The 21,733-nt window shown below is 26.7% G+C and overlaps 2 protein-coding genes across 9 annotated transcripts; one reads left to right on the forward strand and one right to left on the reverse strand.

Annotated features, from left to right (window-relative positions):
* Positions 1-408: 408 nt before the first annotated feature.
* On the reverse strand, positions 409-20,797 carry LOC130669462 (probable beta-hexosaminidase fdl). Of its 4 annotated transcripts, XM_057472388.1 has the most exons (7): positions 20,427-20,797; positions 20,196-20,248; positions 10,766-10,814; positions 7,786-7,929; positions 7,077-7,339; positions 5,080-6,421; positions 409-4,222 (listed from the first exon to the last, which is right to left on the reverse strand). In XM_057472388.1, the coding sequence occupies exons 4-7, from the start codon at positions 7,917-7,919 to the stop codon at positions 4,075-4,077; spliced, it is 1,887 nt and encodes a 628-aa protein (XP_057328371.1). In that variant the 5' UTR covers positions 7,920-7,929; positions 10,766-10,814; positions 20,196-20,248; positions 20,427-20,797; the 3' UTR covers positions 409-4,074. The 4 variants fall into 4 exon arrangements, with proteins under 4 accessions (XP_057328371.1, XP_057328370.1, XP_057328372.1 ...); XM_057472387.1 differs by having other exon boundaries at positions 20,196-20,797; XM_057472389.1 differs by lacking the exons at positions 20,196-20,248; positions 20,427-20,797 and adding an exon at positions 15,815-16,324.
* LOC130669466 (uncharacterized) lies at positions 9,727-14,503 on the forward strand. 5 transcript variants are annotated; one of them, XM_057472398.1, is made up of 5 exons: positions 9,727-10,379; positions 11,402-11,525; positions 11,643-11,715; positions 11,933-12,086; positions 13,787-14,503. In XM_057472398.1, exons 3-5 carry the CDS (start codon positions 11,651-11,653, stop codon positions 14,078-14,080), a joined length of 513 nt encoding a protein of 170 aa, XP_057328381.1. In that variant the 5' UTR covers positions 9,727-10,379; positions 11,402-11,525; positions 11,643-11,650; the 3' UTR covers positions 14,081-14,503. The 5 variants fall into 5 exon arrangements, with proteins under 5 accessions (XP_057328381.1, XP_057328376.1, XP_057328378.1 ...); XM_057472395.1 differs by having other exon boundaries at positions 9,731-10,379; positions 11,402-11,508; XM_057472396.1 differs by lacking the exon at positions 9,727-10,379 and adding an exon at positions 10,747-10,845 and having other exon boundaries at positions 11,402-11,508.
* Positions 20,798-21,733: the final 936 nt, after the last annotated feature.

Below are 21,733 nucleotides of genomic sequence, written 5' to 3' on the forward strand. Positions count from 1 at the left end.
CTACATGCGCATATTTTTAATTTTAATATTTTTTAATTGATGTGTTAAAAAATCTGAAAATTGTTAATTATCTGCTAACTTCAGGCTCGTGAAAAAAATCCGTTTATCAAATTTAAAATTTTACAAAAAATATATAAAATTCTAAGAAAAATAATAAAAATGAAATTGAATTAGATAATGAATATAAAAAAAGGTAAAAATAATAAAGGATTTAATACATTAAGAAACATTTTTTTTTATTAAAATTCAATTTATAATTTAAAATTTTAATAATTCACATAATTATTTGATTCAACAGATATTTTTAATTGATAATTATAATTTTAACGATTACAATAATATCTGTACGATGTTTAACACCGCAATTTAAAATTGTATATAACTAATATAAACATATTTAATAATTGAATTATTATAATTAATTATTTCGTGCATGATAAAATAATTTAGTGTTACGAAGTTAGTAAAAAATTTGTACAAATAATTTTTTTATTATGACCGCTTATTATGATTCTTTCAGAGTTATTATTAAATTAAATGTACTTTTATATTATAAATTTTATTTATTGACAGGCGTATGGCATTAATCAGCAATTAATAATATTTATTTAATCACTGCTATTATTAACACGATAATGAATAATATCAATTGTTATTATTCTCCCACGTGCTATAAATACATCAATAAAAATTCATAAGTACATGTCATTGTTACTCTTGAATTTTATGTACAAATACAAATGTACACATCTTCATAATTATTTATATTACAATATTTATTTATCATCTAATAATAATTATCAATAGGCCATTTTTTTTTAATTATCTAAGTCTAATCCAGGTATAAAAGGTAGCTTAATAATAGCTTAATCACATTCTACGTATATCTTTTTTTGTTATACTTATTTGTTAATAAAGGGGTAGAAGTGCCGTTTGAAGCCACTGCACCATTTATGGGCACTTAGTACTTTGCTTTGATTAAAAATTAAATTTTTTTTAAATTTTCATTGCTCTACAGTGTAATTCAAGTATCTTTGAACGTCCCGTGTAAAAAAAATTGTTAAAAAGCCGGACAATATTCTAAAATTCAAAACGTGACACGACGAATTTTCTTTGAACATTTTTTAAACTTTTGAAAATTCAAGTGAGCAATCAATGAATATTCTAATATTATTAAGATATGATAAAAAAAAAAAGTTCAGAAATAGTTCAATATCAGCTTTTTCTGAACGTATGTTGCACTGAAAATTTTTTTTAAACCTTGCACTTTTAATGAAGAGTTAAAAAAAGTTTACAAAACAGTCGAAAAAAGTTAATTTAGAGTATTAAGTCAATAGTTTTTTTCTTTGTACCCAAGTAGCATGCTTGGCTTTGTGATAACTATAAGATAAAAGTTTTGCGGCTGTTTTTTGACTTATCGATAAAGCACCAAAATGTTGACAAAATGATCAGAAATTTATGTCATCAAAAAAATATCTGCTTAAAAGACTTTACAAAAGTGACGACAAAAAGTAAATTACAAATAATGGTAAAATAAGTCATTCAAACGATTTTTTAATTGAAATGATTTTTTTAGGACGGAAAACAGAAGACAAATTTCCTGTGACTTATAGGGCCAATATCTGTAGGTCTTATTTATACAAACAAACTTGGCTTTGAGACAAAAAAAAATTGTTGTCCTTTTGAAAGAAATCTTTATGACATCTTAAAATTCTCTCTATGCTACTTGGGTATTTTTTTTAAGTTTAAAAATCGTTTAAAAAAATGTATCAATGTGTCACATTTTGATGTTCAGAATAGTCAACACTTTTTCAACATTAACTGTCATTGCATTTCTTACAAATTATTTTAGTTAATTTTTTTGAGTATCCAAAACTGGGCCTCAAGTGACCATAAAAGTTACCTCTACCCTATTTATTTAAGAAAAAAAAATTCATTCAGAAAAATACAACCCAATTATACAACTCAATTAAATAATATAATTATATAAACTTACAACAAATAATTATTTAATAATAATTAATAAATTAATACATTACTTTGTAATGGAATTTTTTAAATTAAGTTATCTCGGCCTTAATTATTGTATAAAAAAAATTTTATTTATCAAAAAATAATTATTAAATTAACAAAAAAAAAATCTAAAATAACATTTTTATAATAACGCTCATAAGTAATCTTATCATACACTATATTACACTTTTAAGTTCAACAAATATAAATTAAAAAAAAAAATCAATTTATTAATTAATATTAATTTAATTTATCGTAAGTTAATATAATTTTTCTTTTTTTTTTATAATACTTATTTTTGCTTATTAAATTATTATAATTGTTATTATGATTTGTTCATTCATCAATACTCGGTTATTATGTTTTTCCATTTACTTAATAATTAAGCAGCATTTTTTTATCATGAAAAATTGCACACGTAAATTTAACTATTGACATTAATTTAATTTTACATTTTGTTGTTTTTTTTTTACAAATTTAACTTTTAATTTTTTTCACGGCATTTTAAAATTATTAGTTTTTCGTTGATATTTATTATTATTTTTGTTGCATAATTCATTTATATTTTAATAATAGAAAACTTAGTCTTGGAAAGGCACTAAGAATAAAATGCCAACAATAATAATTAATATTTATACTTTGTTTTGATATATAATATTTATGAGCAAAAAATTTATTATCTCACTTTTTTGCTATTTATTATCATTTATATTTATATATAAAAAAACTGTCTTTCACACGCTCAAAATAATACTATTTCAAAATTTTTAATTTTTCTTTTAAAGAAAAATTGAACACAGGAAGTCAGGTTGCAATATTTTATCTACAAATTTAAATTTTATCAAGCTCTTAAAAAAAATACAGGACAATATATTAGTAAAATATACTAAATTTTATATAAATATATCATAACAATAACGTTGACTTCAGACTGCAATTTCATATAAGTAATTAGCATTTAATACTTCGATAAACTGTCAAAAATTTGCAGAGTGAACGTAGAGTAAATCGGAAGTGAATGCGGAGCAGATGACTGTGATTTTTTTATTCACTCCGAAGGGGAGTTTAATTTAATATTAAAAACTCGGCTAGGAATGAATGCAGATTTAAATAAAATCGAAATCACTCTGAAATCACTCAGCTAAAAAAAACAAACCCCATATTTACTCCGTATGTCGAGTGATTTTTTTTTAAATTCCGGAACTCTCAGTGACGGTGAATTCGAATTTAAATAAAATCCGTAATCACTCCCAATTTTTTAGTGTAACAAGTGGCTGTGTCAAGTCAAGGTATTATCGTCATATATTTGTATAAGACGTATATTTTATTAATGTACAACTAAATAAATATTTGTTTTAGAACTTGATAAAGTCTGAATTTATCGCCAAAACATTTACATTTGATAGTAAATAACAACCATTGATATATTGTGTTCGATTTTTTTTTAAAAAAACTTAAAAATTTTCAACTATAAATCTGAATAATAATAACTTTAACTATTAAGAAAATTATGTACGTCCTTTAATGTACTTTAAATAAAGATCTTTATCAATAAAAAAGAAAATACCTATTAAATATTTATTGATAAAAAACTTTATGTGGCCACATACTTCTAATCTAACTATTAATTTCATTTTTTTTTTCATTTTTTTTATGTATAAAAATCTACAATTTTGTTCTCAGACTCAATGACAGAAACTAACAATAAATTTAAAATGTCTTTTATAATTTAATCAACTATTTATTTTACTTTTGTTCTTGATTTAAATTTAAATTTATCTAATATACTTAAATTCGTGTACCAAAGCTTAAATTTCGATGCGATTTTCTAATTTAAGCACACGATGACAAATAAATTTACTATATATATTAACAATTTACAAATTGAACAGCCTGAATTATAAAAAATTATCATATTATGTTTCACTATTTACAATTATCGTTTAAAAAAATTTACCGCTTATGAAATTACGAATTTTTTTTTTACATTAAGTGTTTTTTTTTACACTTAAAATTACCAATAACTCTACATAAAAGATATTTATTTTATTTTAAACGCGGTCAGAGACATTTACCAGGATTATGACTGCACCATTGCGGCCACATTGCTTCAGTTTTAAGACCACGTGTCTGTAAGAGATCAATATGAGCAGCTAATCTTGTGTAAACAGTTTCTTCAGTGACATATCCTGAACCCGGTGGATCACTCCTAAGAAAAAAAATAAATAAATAGTATATTGTGTGACACTGAATAAAACAAAACAGTTTCAGACCAGGGTAAGGTTGGCTGCCATCACCCGCAGTCTGAAATGGTGTTTCATCCTGAGTTACGCACTAGATTTTTCATGATTACCTGCATTAGAACTTAAAGTTTCAGTGTCAGCAGCCAGTCAGAAACAAGTTAATTTAAGATCAATGGTGTCATCAACTAGTAGCGTAAGCGTAAATTGTCATTTGCAATTTATAATTAAGCAGAAACTATAAACACTATTTATTATTCACACTAATTTTTATAAAACTTAATCACAGTCAGAACTGGCGTTTACGTAAATAAAATTAATGGTTTGAAATTACTATTAAAACAAATGACAAGTATCAGTTTAAATTACGAAAGCGTTCAGTCAGTGGGTAGAAACATTTTTTGTTTGTTCCCAAGAGACGAAAAAAGTTTGTTTCTGCCCGATGACTGAAGGCATTCACAATTTACGCGTTCGCTAATATTCATTTGCGGGATTGGACTGAAATTAGCTTCTTTTAATTGGCTGTAGAGACATTGAAACTCGATGTTTCGATGCTGGTATCGTGAATAGTATATTACACACCAAGAGAGAAAAGTAGGACATTCTTGGTGTGTCTACAATTTTTCAGCAGATCTGCTCCTAAAAGTTGAAATTTTTGCCTCTGTTTGTGGGAAAACTGGCACATGCGCTAATTTTTATCATTTATTATTCTTATAAAAAAAAAGAACGACTTTCTTCCCTCTAAACAGGGCAAGAATTTAAACTTTCGTCGCAGGTATGTTGAAAAAAATATTAAATTAAATCAAATGATAATTAATAAATTTACCATAATCTTTCAGCAAACGCCGAAGCTCTGGGCCATAGTCGAGGTCCAAGTGAAGCCTGTCCAATTTGTTCGCTCCAAAGTGCCGCTTCACCCCCCATTATTAAATGTATCGAGGACGGATAATCTCTCCAAGGTCGATGATTGTAAACAGTTTGCCACGTGCGATATTCTCCACACGCGGCTTCGCCAGTTTCTCTCCATTTACCGAACCCACAGTCTAAATACCACGCATCGACATGCGACAAAATCACCCTGAATCCATCTTCCAAAAGATCACCAGTCTCCGGCCAAGTGCTGCCGCCCCAGGACTGTATGACGTGTAACTTCGGATCAAATGGTTGTGAAGTAATCCACGGACGTTTAGTCAACGGCGAACTCCAATAAATAGCAGCTTTGGGTGTTTTGTCATGATTAGCATGAACGATTCGTTGGTAAATTTTACCCTCAAAGTCAGCCCACAGTGAATGAAGGTCTGTGAAATTTTGTGCTTGCATTGCTTGTGTGATATTACTGTACTGCGCCCAACAATCAAGATTGACTTCATCTCCACCGAGATGTATAATATCACGTACTTCCGTAATATCTAATAATTCTTTATAAAGTTCTTCAATTATTTTATAAGTGTGTTTGTTGATAGGATTCAATTGTCCGCAGTTGGGTTCACCGCAATAAGACGACCAAGGTTCCTGATCAACGCACAGAGCTAATTCGCCCAACCCATGCTCTGGACCCCACTGCCATCCAGCACCAGCGTGAGCTGGACTATCAATCTCGACGATGATTCTTATTCCTCGTATTCTTGCGTAATCTACAAGATCTTTAATATCACCTGGTGAATAAGTTTCTTCAGCACTGTAAGCTCCCCATCGTGCCATTTGGGGAAAATTTGTTGAATCAAATGGAAAACTTTGTGAGTCTGTCAGATGCCAGTGAAAAGTATTAAGTTTTGATGCTGCCATACCATCGACAACTCGCTTTAATTGTTCAATTGAAAAAAATTGTCTACCAGTATCGATCAACAATCCGCGATAGTGAAATGCGGGTTTGTCGGTGACATAGACGTTTGAAAGAACTCGAAGTCCTCCTTGTTTTCCCGCTATCTCGTCCCACCAGAACAATTGACTCAACGTTTCTAGACCATGTCGTACTCCGTGATAACTATTTGCTGTTATTCTTCCCTCAAGATTTTTATTATTCATTTTAACTTCAAGTCTGTATGACTCATCGGTATCTAACATTAGTTTTGTTTCGCGTCCGTCACCTGCACTTAAATATATCACAAAACTATCGATGGTCGATTGTCCTTTTGAAGTTGGAGTTTTTTCTAAATTTCTAATGTTTCCTAAAAATAATAACGAAAATTTTTAAATACATTCTAGTAATTTATCATTTCTTTAAGTTATTAACCCTTAATGGTCACACTTCCGGTACAAATATCAGTCACATTGGACCCCGTGCTTTTGGTCAATTGTAATAGTAAAACTGATCAATATTTTTACGTAAAATTCGACAGATGTATTTTTAAAATATTCTTTTAAAAGCTGGCATTGATTTTAATCATAAATTTTTATTTGAATTAAAAAATAGATTTAACTTTTTTAATTTTTAACTAAAGCTTTTAGTGAATTATTGAGGAATAAATTTATTTTGGCAAGGAATTAATATAAAAAAATTAATTTATTTTAGTAAATCAAGTAAAAAATTTTCCATTGAAATTTTAAGAATTATTAAAAAAAAAAAAATATGTGTTGGTTTTTTGCAAATATCCCTGCAAATAATTAGTAATCCGAAAAATTTGCTAGAGATCTTTTCTGTGGCGCTAAATTTTCGAGACAAAAATTATTTTGTGGTTCTTTTTTTAAACTGAATAGCTATTGAGATATTGAAGTTTAAAATTAAAAAAATTAGATACACAAATTTAGTTTAAAATTGCCTGGAGTCTTTTGGACCCTTTGTAACCTTTATGGGTTAAATTAATTATTTAAAAAAAAAATTACCAATAAAAATATCTTTGGCATGTTCGAGTGAATTTTTGACATCATGGTCACTCGTACTGATAGTAACAAATTCGATTTGCTGAGAACTTAACATCACACTATCTTCACCAAGTACCACATCACCTGTTGGTTTTGGCCACAGCAATCTACTATTTCCACCGCAAGTTGCTGTGCAAGATCCTAAAGATCGTTGGGATGTTTTTACTGCACGTCTTTCACATCTTCCAGCTACACAGACCCACGACCACGGAGTATTGAAGGTTCTGCACGATAAAATTTTGTAATCATTAAAATAAATGATTGAAACAATAAATGATAAAATAATAAACAATAAATAATAATTTTAAAGCGATATCAAGCATTAATTTATATAAATAAAATACAAACTTCTACAAATAATTTATCGAATGCTTTTAAAACAACAGCCGTTTTTGTTTTCTAACTGTTTACCTGTTTTTATTTAAATGATTTCGTAATTCATACCTCAAATATTGAACTGTTAAATTATCAAACGGTTTGACAATTGATAGCATTGATAACTGCTTCATACTATATTGTAGTCGAATGAATAGATAAAATTGTTGGCATGCAAAATTTTTTTACAATAATTTTTTTTTAAATACTTAGAAATTTTCCGGAATAATTATTTTATAAATTTATAATTATTTAAACAATTTATTTATTATTAATATATTTTAATTTAATTTACCTTCTGGGAGCAAAAGGTTGAAGCGATACCAGTGGTGGTGCATGAGCATACATTGCAATCAGTAGGATTCCAGTAATAAGGACGAGGAAAAGAAGAACTTTCCTCATCCATCCGCTAGGAAGTCCCCCTACCATTCTTCCCAATCTATTTTTTAACAAAACAAAAATAGTAATGTGTTACTTAATTAATAAATAAATCTAAATTTCATTAATAATACACTAAAAAAAATTTGGGGGTAAACGCAGATTAAATCCGGAGTTAGTGCGGAGCGGGCGGCTGTTTATTTTTAAATTTAAACTCCGAATTTGAGTAAATGCGGATTTAAATAAAATTCAAATTACTTCGGTAAAAAAACAAATTCCCTATTTACTCCGTACACGAAGTGAATTCGGATTAAGGGGGACCACTACTGTGAAATTTTGAAAAAATCAGTTTTCTTTTTTTTGCATATTTCGATAGTCTATACCTTAAAAACTAACATACTACCATTTCAAGTGCATCCCTGGTGAAAATTTTTTGGAATTTTCCCTGAAAAACTCAGTTCTAAAGTTCTAAAGATTTTTTTAGAGTTTTTCAGAGAAAAGTCTGAAAAATTTCCACCAGGGATATCTCGGATAGTTTTTTTGAGTTATAGCCATCTAAAGAGCTACCGCTTATCGGTTCTCGAAAATACATTTTTCAAATTTGCTGCATCTATAATTCGAAGACAAATCATCCGATCAATTTGATTTGAAATCCAGCTTCTTTTATACATGTTTCTACGTACCATGAATCTCCAGTTTTTCGATCGAATTAAAAATGTAATTTTGGCAGGCCAAAAATCATGAAATTTTCGCGAAATTTGAAAATTGAATTTGTTTTTTACAACTCCGTTTTGTTAATTTTCAATTTTTTTCTTGGCCCGAGGGTCATGGTACGGGAAATACCTTCTCGTTTAATAAACTTTTTGGTTTTTTTAATTTCAAGCACCGTGAAGGTCGCTACAACTGCAGCAGTTGGAGAACTTTTTTTTTTAGCATTGGGAGATTGTGAATAACTCGCTGAATTTTGAAATTGTTCGTCCAAAAATTTTATCTTGTATTCACTATGTATCCACAAATGTATCTTTAAAATATTAATACATTCCATGCAGTAGTTTTCTTTAAAAAAAATTCATAAAAATCATCTTTTTTTCAGGCGGTCACACTAGTGGTCCCCCTTAAAATAAAATCCGTAATCACTCTGAATTCACTCCTGATTTTTTACAGTGTAATGTAGTAAAATTAAAAATATATTTTCTTATTTAAACCCGCAAGCCCTCACTTTTTTATGCACAAAAGCATATTATTCAACTTGCGTGACTATATTTCCTCGTAAACATTAGTCGATTCATTATTGATCAATTTTTTTTCTCTCTCGGTAGTTAACTATGTTATTAAATACTAGATATATAAAACAATTCTTTGATTTTATTTATTATTTCTACTTACTAGTAAATTAATTTTCAAATCGTTCTTATTTTAATATATATATTTATATATATATATATTTTTTTTTTCTTATTGTTCTATGTAAGCAAATTAATTTATTAAATATATTTTAAATAACAATTATTTTATATGACAGCTGATCAATTAAATAAAAAAATTATATAAACATATGATAAAATAGTTCAAGTTTAATAATAATATTAAATTCATAAGTTTGCGTTATAGAAACAATCGATTATCTGAGAATAGACTAAAGTAATAAAATTTACGTCTTATCATTACTATAATTTTAATTAAGACTATTGATATAATGAAATAAAAAAACAATAATGTTGATTGAATTAAAAAATAAAATTCCGATAATGATGATAATAAAAATGATTATTATCAATTAATTAAGTAATGATTATTGGTGGATGAAATAAAACATAATTAGGGTTGATTCAAGAAGAGGGGATGATGTGAAATAGTAAGTAAGAATGACGCAAGTAAACGAACAAGTTTGGTTGGTTGTTGTATGACTTTTATATATGTTTTGTATGAAGTAGTGTTACTTGTAGCCAGGCAACGCGCAATGACCACAGTAGTTGAGACCAGAGTTAACTTATATTATCAACATATATCACCCGAACTTGACCTCTTACTTTTTTTTGTTGTGTCCTTATTTTTATCATCACCGTTAATCATTAACACTAAATTCAGAGGCGTCAGTGAAATTTTATTATTTTTTTATATTTTTAATATCAACACTATTGCAAAACTAACAAAGTCATATACTAGTGGTTATATTATTGTATGAGAGATTGTTATTACAATGAAAACAGTAATAATTAATATTAATTTGACATTTAATTATGATGAGTTCGTGTACAAATCTTTAGATGAAATTGTCTTGACATGATGAAGTATAATGAGGAAGATGATGATGAATTCTCTTGAATTTACATGCACTCATTTAAATCCACCGATAATGTGTTTTATTTTTTTTTTTAAGTGTTAATTTAACAATGTCCTGGTGTTAAACATAAATTTTAAATGTTAAAGAGAACAATAATAATAAAAAATGATAATGAAAACAAATAAATAGTGCAGTAGATAAAAATGAATATGTTGTTAATGATAAAAGTAAGTAGTTTTTGTTTTAAATTTAAAAAAAATAATATGTGTTAGAATAAATTTACCTTGTAAAAAAGTTTCTCCATATTATTTGTGACACTTTCATAGCTTTGATCACATTAACGTGTGTTTGAATGATAAGTGATAAACAAGCTAGATGTACAGAGCCATTAGATTTAAAAAGAGTGTATGTTGAGCGAGTGTTGATGACAGTTAGTGTGTTGTGTATAGAAGTAATAGTAATATAATAATGTAAGTGTAATCGATGAAAGCTAGGGGTCTTCTTTTGAATATTTCATCATTTTTCTTTTTCTTTCCTTCCTTTATTTCTTACTTGCTTTTTCACGCACTACATTTATGTCATTTATACTGACAGTAACAGTAGTATTATTCACCTGTCAATCGTTCCTAGTCAACGAAATCATTCACGAGGATCCTCGGCTTCTGTAATTAGAAATAAAAATTTAAAAAAATAGTAAAGTATTCAATTTTTTAATTACAACAACAAAATTTATATATATATATATACATATATTTTAATGTTAAGCTCTTAAAAAAAGTAGTGTTCTGATCGATTTTAAGAGCTTGACATTAAAACGAAAATAATTATGAAACAATGCGGAATTTTTAAAAACTTTATAAATGATAATTTGTAAAGAATAAAATTGCCTACAAAAAAGATCCAACGACATTTTGTGATAAGTCTGATAGTTTGGCTGGACAAGTAAAAATATCTCAAAATTTACATAAATTTGACTTGCAGCTCAAATAACTTTTGAACAGATGAAATTATCAAAAAATAATAAGATACTTTTTTTGTAGAGCATTCGATTCCCTACAAAAAATGTATCTGCGGATTTCTTCTACGACGCATCGTTAACTAGTTATAAAAATCAGAAGCAAAAATTTTTTTCCATGTTATTCTGGAAAATAGAAAAAAGCGATTTGTTTTTTTTCAAGCACCCTAATATATATGTATATAAATAATTATGTAAAAGCAAATTGAGTAATAAAATTATTTTTGATTGCAGTGCTCGGACGGGTGTAAAAAAATCTAAAAATCCTTCTGGTAAAGTCAAATAGACTGACGGAAGGATTTAACGAACTGAATATAAAAACCGGCAGGATCGTTTATTTGGTAAAAAATATTTAAAAGTAATAAATTGAGAGTGAATAGAATGACAATAAGAAGGCTTGCTGTTTTGGCAGCTATTAAATCAAACCAATTAAATGGTACTACTCCTAATAATGATAATGATCCATGTCTTCTAGGACATAATATGTCGGCTAACGGAGATGTTGGAATGTTTGGAGTTGATTTACACAACAACGTTTTTATCCAAGGGTATTATTATTAATTAAATAAAAATAATATTTTAGCAAAACTTTTGAATTTTTTTACTTTAGAGTTACAAAATTATTTTACAAATTAATATTAGAAAATTTTGACAATAAAGTTAACTTTAAATTGTTGAGCTGTTACTGACTAACGTTCAGTTTATAAAATGACCTTTGATAAAATAAATTTCAAAAATGAAATAACATTCAATTGATTTTTTTAGAGCAGTCCTTATGGGAGCTTTGATGGCTGCAGTGCTTGCATGTTATTGCTGTCTGAGAAATTCGGAAAAAACTCGTCAACAAGAACGCACGGAATATGCTGTAGCAGAACCAGATGTTCAAAGTCTTCAAGTTTTTACAACTAACTCATATACTGTAATAAATTTTTTAATACTACACGGAGAAAAATGGAGACAAAAAATGTACGAATTTTTATTGTGCTATCGACCAAACTTAAAACAGGAAGCTGTTGCCAAAAAATTATTATGCTGCACTATAATTATTATTATGAGCCTCTAAAAATTTTTTATTTTCTACTGTAATTCCTAATTTAGACGAATGATATTCATTAATATTTATCAATAAGTTTTAAGTGTATAATATTTTTTGAAGTGTAGAATAATAATTTTTTGGATACTCACCCTACACTCAGAAAATTAAATAATAGAAACTTTTATCTAGTTATGGTAAAATTTCTACCATCAATCCGATAGTAGTGAATATTATCTAGATGATTGTATAAATCATCTAGATTGTAATATTCACCATATTTATAATAATTGTCACAATCCTGTATGTTAACTAGAGTTAATTATTATTATTATTATTATTATGCTAAATAGTTATATTTATAATCCAGATGATAACAGTTACCATCAGAAATTATAATTGTTACCATCCTGATAGTAACTGTTACGAAAATTATTGCAGAAGTAAATATTTTCATCCTGATAGTAAATATTACCATCCTGATAGTAACTGTTATCAACCTGATGGTAACTGTAACCATCCTGATAGTAACTGTTACGAAATTTATTGCAGCAGTTAACATCCAATAATTATTAATTTTATTAAAAAAAATTATAACACTAACTATTGTTGCATTGAAAAAAGTTTCAATCTTTCTAAATGATTGGAATTAAAAATTTCGTAGTGTGGAAGTAAAAATTTATCATAATAAACAGAATCACTTAATTTTCTGAGTGTAGTAGCACGTGTTTGAGCAAGATTCTGGAGTAAGTATCTTGTGCAAGACCCCTAGCTGCTAGTGTCTTTTTCTACACGGAAAAAAATAAACTTTAAAAATTACTATTTGAAATTGTAACCCGGAACTCGGTTGTCAATATGGGGAATTTCAACATTCAAATAGTAAATTTTATAATACGTGTCGTCTATTTTCTAAGTATCAGTTACGATTTTTAAAGTTCAAATAATAATTTTTCTCGCATAGACAATAAATTTTCATACTTATCCTGTAAGTATTCACGTTTTAATCATAAATGAAAAAATAACTATTTAGAATGGTGGTATTTACTGATCACTTTATCATTATATTACTTGTCATTCTCAATTTATATAGTTCATTTTTTTCCATATACGTATGTGTCTTTCGCAAGATCGTGTATGTAGAAACCTATGTCAAGATTTGTGTATGTCTTGCTCATGGTATCGTACGCAAGAATATTTAAGACATCTTGAACACGATGCAATGAAAAAGTGTTTGACGCATTTCTTGCACCAGTAACTTACCGTAGGTACTTACGCATGGCTTGCCCCAGAATTGATTTATAATCTGGCACGAATTTCTTGTGTAAGTCTTGCACTAGACTTGCAATTTAAATCTGGTCATAAGTATCTGCAGCAAGACATACGTAGAAAAAGATACTAGCACCTATCAATCTTGAGAGCAGACTTGCTCAAGAATTGAAAAAGATTGTTATATGGGTCAACTTCCTGTTTCAAGTTTGGTCGACAGCATAATAAAAATTCGTACATTTCTTAAGCCCATTTTTCTCTGTGTAATTATTTATCATAAATTATTAAATTATATATTTATAATGTATATTATTTAAAAGGACCGAGAGTTTGACGAGCAACGATATGAAGATTGGATCGATCGTATGAATGAAGAATTAACATCACTACCAACATGCCCAGGAACACCTGGGCCACCACCAGCATATGAGAGTCTTATATTTAATTTACAAAATTTACCGTCACCAAGTCAGAAAGATGATCCTGTAATACCAGACGATACTATTTATCAAGTTGAAAAAGAAAAAAATGAAAATGATAAAGATGATAAAGAAGATGATGGATTGCCGCCTTATGAAGCTGCGATAAAACTCGCGGGTGATGGATATGTTTGAAAATACAATTTAAATAACAAAATAAATATTTAAATTATCAGGCACTTGACTTTTGAATATTTAAAAAATTATATATCTATGAAATTAAATTTCGTGATATGATAATTAATAATTTAACTAAATATTAACTCGGGGATAAAACTTACTCAATATTGAATAGATATTACTCGTGCTAATGAACATTATTATTTAAATTATTCATTATAATTAACGAATAATTGATGCTACAATTATTAATTAACAGATATTCAAGTATTTGATTTAATGCTAACGAATAAAAATATACCTCAGTGATATAAAAATAATTTAAAGCTGTTTATAAATAATATTTTAATTACGCCTGCTAAAATATGTATTGACTAATTAATTAAAGTTAAATAATTACTGGATTTAAATATAAAATAAATAAAATAATAACAAAAACGTCTATTGTTAAAGTGTTCGAATGTCATCGGACTATAAATACGACACTTATTTTAGTTTTTACATTTTTAAATGAGTAATTTTTTTGTAAATACATATAAAATAATTATTTATCAATAATTCATAAAAATTGTTATTAATTTTAATTAATAAGTATAAATTTTAATTTGTTATTATAATTTTGTTAATAAAAAATATCTTACACAATAACGATATAAAAAAATTTTATAAATAAATTTAATGTGTACAAATATTAATTTATAATTAATATTAATTTAATGAAATAAATCTAATTAGATTATAAAAAAAATTTAATCAAAAATATCTATCGTAAATTTCTGTAAAGTAATGAATGAAAATACTTTCACATGACGTTACGGAACTGATAAAATATACTGATATTTTATTTATTTATACTTTTTTTTTTTTCACACATGAGTAAGATATATATTACTTCTGACATGACATAATCGCGAGCATTGTCTTTATTGAATGTAAACCTCCCACGTGTGTAATCAATCACACATATATAAATCATTATGTCTGTATATATATATTAAAGGTGTATGTGTACACACAACGCATGTGCTAATACGTTATTGTACATAAATTTCGATTACATTACATTATAATTAAGTTATTTAATTCGATCAGAAAAGTTTGACTTATCAGACATTATAGAGACCTCAAACTTTATTTTAATTATTAAATAATAAAAAATAAAACATTTTTAAATGTTTATTATGTTTTATGTATATTTGTTTCACTTATAAATCATCAACAAAGTTAAAAAAATATTTTAAATAAATGATTATTAAAATTATTAAAAAAAGTTGGTGACAGTCGTATCTTTATTATGAATTGAAATTATTATTTTGTAAATTTAGTTTAAAAAAAAGGTTTTTACTCGAACTTTTTTTTTTACAGTTTTAATTTTTTTAACTGTATCATTGTTAAGAATTAAATTTAATTCAAATTTATAAACAAAGTTGAATTTCGCGCCATGGTTATAATCCGACTATATATTTTTTTTATATACATGTGTGTATTAAATATTTTTGATACATTTAAAAATTTTATCGTTGTTAAGTCCGGAAATAGAATAGAGATAAGATCTTTTTTGTAGCGATAAAAGGTCGATCGGAGGGAGGTCCGGACTAACGATATGAAAAATCACGAGAAGAAAATGAATCTTTTTTCGTTTACTTATTTAATGGGTTCGTTTCGAAGAGATGTTCCACAAATCTTCGAAGAGATTTATAGTTTTTATTAAGGATTCGCTTAGATAAGATGGTCTATCACTCACTTTACCTTAGTCGATCTCCCTCGTTTGGAGACTCGATCTTTTCCTTAACTCCGGTGTTCTCCCTACTTCTATTACGAAGTTGACTTAGAGTGAGGTTGGATGGAGACTTATACTATTTTTGAATGAAGAATTCACCAGTAGGTCAGTTAAATCCTTTATATAATTACGTTTGATACACTATATTATATAGTAATTTTTATACACATGATTATAATCAATGAAATTTTCCGGTTCAGCAAAGTTATGTGTCTTTAATTGTTTCGACTACACGACTATTTATGACACAACGGGAAAAATTGGTCAGCCTAGCACTTACTGTAAAATATTATCTTAAATAATAAAAGTTACTGGATCTAGAAGTTGTAATACGACAGATAAATACCACTTCAAAGTAAAATGACCCAAAGGTACAGATTACTTCCCTAGTACAACTATCGTAGTACAACCTACCCTTTGCCTCGCGTTTTAAGACGGATATATGCAAACGATATACGGACTTGACAACGACCAGTTCACGCGGTTCAAAGGATACAGAGTTAATGGCTTTGCTCAATGATGACTAAGACCCTGAGCTATAGTGCTCAGGTGTTTTTATATGTGTAATAAAACTTTTGATAAAGAATAATTAATTAATATCATTGGTGGAAAATGACGTTTGATTTCCTGTGTAGCCTAGTCATTGGTCGGTCATTTTGGCAATATCTTGGGTCGCGTTAAGGCAAATGTAGGTCCGTGCTTCGCTGCGTTTTTGCAATTTTACGAAAGAGGTGTCGGCTGTTTACTTTTTAGCAAAATTTGGCAATTAATAATAATAATAATAATAATAATAAGTTTTTAAAAAATGCAGAGTGGACAAAATACCGTAAACATTATTTTAATAATTTTAAATGATTACACAGTAAAAAATATTGTGTAAAATCAACACAGTTTGTGTGTTAAAAACGGTTGACACAAAATTTGTGTTGAAATTTCGACACAAACTTTGTGTAACCCCTTTTTAACACAAAGATTATGTTGAAATATCGCCACAAGAGGGCGCAAAGAATTCTACAGTAACACACAAAATGTGTTAATAAAGAGTGTATAACACATTTTTTATGTAACACAAACCGTTTTCGACACAAATACACAATATTTTTTACTGTGTAATGAAAAATGCCCATGCATTTCATTTGCTTTATTTCAAAACCTACTCTCTTAAAATGAATCAATGAAAAATACCACAAATCAGAGAATACTCACTGCAAATCAGTCCCAAGTATATCACTAATTGAATCAGTGATATACTTGGGACTATTTATGCAGTAAACATTCACTGATTGAAGTACTTTTCACTGATTCGTTTTAAGAGAGTAGAAAAAACAAAATTTTTTAAAGCTTCTTATTTTTTACAATAAAACGTCTTTTGCGTATTGTCTCTCCCCTTTTTTAAATTCCCGATGAAAAAAGATTTTATACAATTATATATAGACTATATATAATTATATATAAATTGGATGGAAAAAATGGCCCGATCCAATTGTATGCAAATTGTATAGAAATTGTATACAATTCTATACAAATTGTATACAATTCTATATAATTATATACAATTCTATATATTGCAATTGGATCGGGCCATTTTTTGCATATAATTTTATACAGTTGTATAAAATCTTTTTTCATCGGGTTATTAAAATACCCTTTATCGAAAAATAAAAATTCTTTTTTAAGCTCCGTATGACCTGTTCTTTTATAAATCAAATTTAAAACACAATAAGAATTGACTTTTATTGGATTTTGAAGTTGAGCAGCTGATTTTTTTAAACAATTTTTTATTTAATATTTAATGGTCACTTGATTCAGGAAATAATTTAATTTAAAAGATATTAAATAAATTTTCTAATAATACTCGAGCATTCACCTAGTGGCTGCGTATTGCAAGTAATGTACTAAATAATTTATAAATATATTAAATAAGATAAATGAAGATTCTTGAATAGTTTTATAGATGAATCATAGTTTCTTAGTGCCAAGTTTCGATACAGACACTAATACTTATTTGCCCGGTCACTCGGTCAACTGTATAAATAAACTAACTTCATGATTACTAATTTGAACGAAGTACTAAAGTAATTATTTTCTAAAACTAATTATATTCATACAAACATAAATTTACAATATATATATTCATACAAACATAAATTTACAATATATATATATATATATATATATATATATATATATATATATATATATATATACATTAGGGTGTTACAAGCTGGTTTGAAGTATCAAAAAAATCCTCCCAAAGAGCAGCTCAAAATCTCAATATTACTAAGAACTCAACGAATATTCATTTTCCCATATAAATTACATGTAAAAATATTTTTTTTTGTTTTTTAAAAATAAAAGTATTGAAAAAATTAAAAAAAAAAAATACAAGTACATGGTCTTGTAGGAAATTAAATTCTCTACAAAAAAGTTTCCGAGTGTTTTCTTATTCGTACAACTAACAAAAAAAAAGTTATGGAGCTTTAAACTATAATAAATAGTATTCCCTCGTATTTTTATTATATATTAAACAGTTTTTTGACAGAAATTTAGATTTTTTCTTGCTTGAATGTGCAATGCATCTTAATTTTAAACTGATATATTTTGCAATAACTTGTTTAATTCATTTTACTTATTGTATTATCAACAATTACTTTACAATTTTTCTTAAGAAATAATATTTTACTTTCGAAGTTTATACGGAAAATAAGTAAGATCTCAGAAATCTTTTTAAAACACCTGACTGACAATACATAATATATAGATTCACCGTTTAAACATGTACATGCAACAAAATCCGGTAATAAGCTTTAAAACTGTGTATACGTTAAGTTTTTCAATTCACTATTGTTTCAAGCTTCATAAATTTTTTTTTAGTTGTACAAAGAAAACACTCAGGAACTTTTTTGTAGAGTATTAAATTTCCTACAAGACCATGTACTTCGATTTTGAAACAAAATTTTTTCAATACTTTTATTTATAAAAAACAAAAAAACAAATTTTTTCACGTGTAACTCAAATAGGAAGATGAATATTCGTTGGGCTCTTAGTAGGATTGAGATTTCGAGCTGCTCTTTTAGGAGAATTTTTTTATATCTCAGACTAACTTTTAAGACCACAAGACCTGAAAAAAAAAGTTTTTTTTGAAACACCCTACATGTATAATATATTAATATATATATAGATATATATATGTATGATAACAAGACGACAATTATCACTATCTTTTGTAGAGTCACGTGGGCGAGAAAAAGAAACAGGATGTTGACAATTTAAAATTCATGATAGTCAACTAATATATATTCTAAAATAAAATATAATACTTGATAATAAAATATAAACAAACAAACAAATAAAATAAATAATTATGAAAACAAACTACCTAATATTTAATAAGATTCTTTGAAAATACGTCTAGTAATAAAAATAATCACTCTAATAGCCGGGTAATTAATACAACATTTACATTTCCTACTGCTTCAAGACTTTTAACATGTAAAGAAAAAAAACTTTATCATGTTTGATAAAAAAAATCCGTAATATTTTTCTTCAATAGAAAATAATCTTTTATCGCTTTTTTTTCAATTATAAAAGTCTTACATAAATAGTGAAGACACCGATGACAACAAAAGGTAATACGTATTCTTTATTATTATTATTATTATTATTTAAAACTCTGGCTTCATGTAGAAAAACAAGCAGTAATCCGTTTATTCATCGTTAATACTCTTATATATAACGACAAATAAAAGCTAACAATGTTAAGTAACACACCTTACTGCTATAATTACTCTTAGATAATACTGTAAAAAAAAAAACAAAAGTACACACACAGTAATATTAAACCATACAATGAAATACGAATTTAATTATTAATTAAAAAATAAACCATTAATTCATTATTAATAATTATTAATTAAATTTACATGCTCAAGGTAATAAAATTACGTCACTCGTTAATAAATCAATATGATTGGTGCATCGAATTATAATTAAATTTAAATTAAAAAATAAAATAAAAATTTTTCAGCGTACAGCGCAAAGGAAATTAAATATTGAGGTTATCCTTACAAGGATCAAATGTTTGTTAAAAATAATTCATAGACGTCAAAATACTCAACCACAACTTCAACAATAAACAATTGTAAGAATATTAATAATTGTTTATTGCCACCAGTTGATTAAATTTCAAAAAACTAAATTTAAAAAAAAAAATAAATTTAAAAAATTTTAAATTATTATAACAAAAAATGCAAATGAGTACAAAGAAATTTACTTTCAAGGACAAGATCCTACAATAAAATAAAAAATAAAAAAAAACCAGCATCTTCTGGTTACAACAAAAACACTCACCTCAATATGTCTTCTGTATACAGCTTTGATGCTCCAATATTTATTTATCTCAACTGTATAATTATTAAGTAATTATTTAAAATAATTTTATAATTTGTTATCAAGACATCACGTTATCAATGCGTTTGTATAAATTCAAAATCAAGTACTGTCTTGTAAAATGTTATCAATAAAATATCTATCCTACAAATACTATTATTATTATTATTATTATTATTATTGTAAACTCACAACACAATTAAATATATAAGTAAACGGTCGTAGTAATTATTTTACTCTCAGTGTATACGTCAACGATCCAACGGTATCCTGGTGCTATTCCATACCAGAGTGAAAAAAAAAAAGGAGACGTCTCTAGTATTTTATTGTCGCGCACACTCACCTCGCGCACACTTGACAATTACATCAAATAAAAAAATACTATAAAATAAATATATAAATTAATACTAACGAATAAAAAGATTTTTTTTTAAAGTTTATCGTGTTCGATCTTAACCCGACTGCGTCTCTGGTCTCTGAGAATTAACTATGGCACTACCACCGACACCGACACAGACCATGAGACCACACTAGGATTTCTCTTCCATTTCACTTTGACAGACCAATGTCTCACTGAACTGTTTATTTGTATGAGTGTTGTACATTCATCTATACATCTATATACACTGGTTCTTATTCATGAGTGTGAATGTAACTGACAAATATGAATTTTTTAAATTTTTAAATAAATAAACAAAATATGAGAATAAAGATTTCATATTTAGATAATTGGAAAATCAGTGCGCGCGTTTTTTAAAATTTCATTATTTAAATTTATTTATTCTCTTATTTTAAATTTATAAATTGTCTGATGTCTGCTACATTCACACTCATTCTTATTCAAGTAATTATAATGGTGTTTGTAATACACATACACACCTATAGTGCTTACAGTTACGCACACAGTAGTACACTTCCGCGGGAAAAACAAAAATATTTAAATCGCTTTAAAATGCCATCTAGCGAATAAATAATGGAAAATTAAATAATAACTTTGTTTTTTAATTATTTTTGTTGCTTAAATTTATTAATTTTAAAAATAGATGAACAAAAATTTTTAACAATCATTAGACATTTTTTAAATCAATAATAAAAATGAAAATGAATGATCTTGAGTGTTAGGTTATAAATTTTATGACGTTTATTTAAAAAAATGTTTAGAATATAGAAATTTTAATGATCGAGAATTTAAATTTTTAATTTATATTTTTTTTTAAACATGAGCTTGAAAAAATTTTTTATTTTTTTTCTCTTTAAATTAAAAGCTAATTTTGAATAACAATTTTTCATTTTAACAATTTGTTGATTATTTGAGAAAAAATTTGAAAATGTTTTCGACTTTTACTTAAATTTAAATAATTAAAATTTATTCTTTAGCAAATTGAAATAACTTTATAATTAGTAAATTAAAAAAACGGATATGTAAATAATTAATTCGGTGGATTATTCAGAATTGAATATTGTCATTATTTCTATTGAAAAAAAAAACGTAAATTAAA

This window comes from Microplitis mediator, chromosome 6 (assembly GCF_029852145.1).
Source record: "Microplitis mediator isolate UGA2020A chromosome 6, iyMicMedi2.1, whole genome shotgun sequence".
NCBI classification, from domain to species: Eukaryota; Metazoa; Arthropoda; class Insecta; order Hymenoptera; family Braconidae; genus Microplitis; species Microplitis mediator.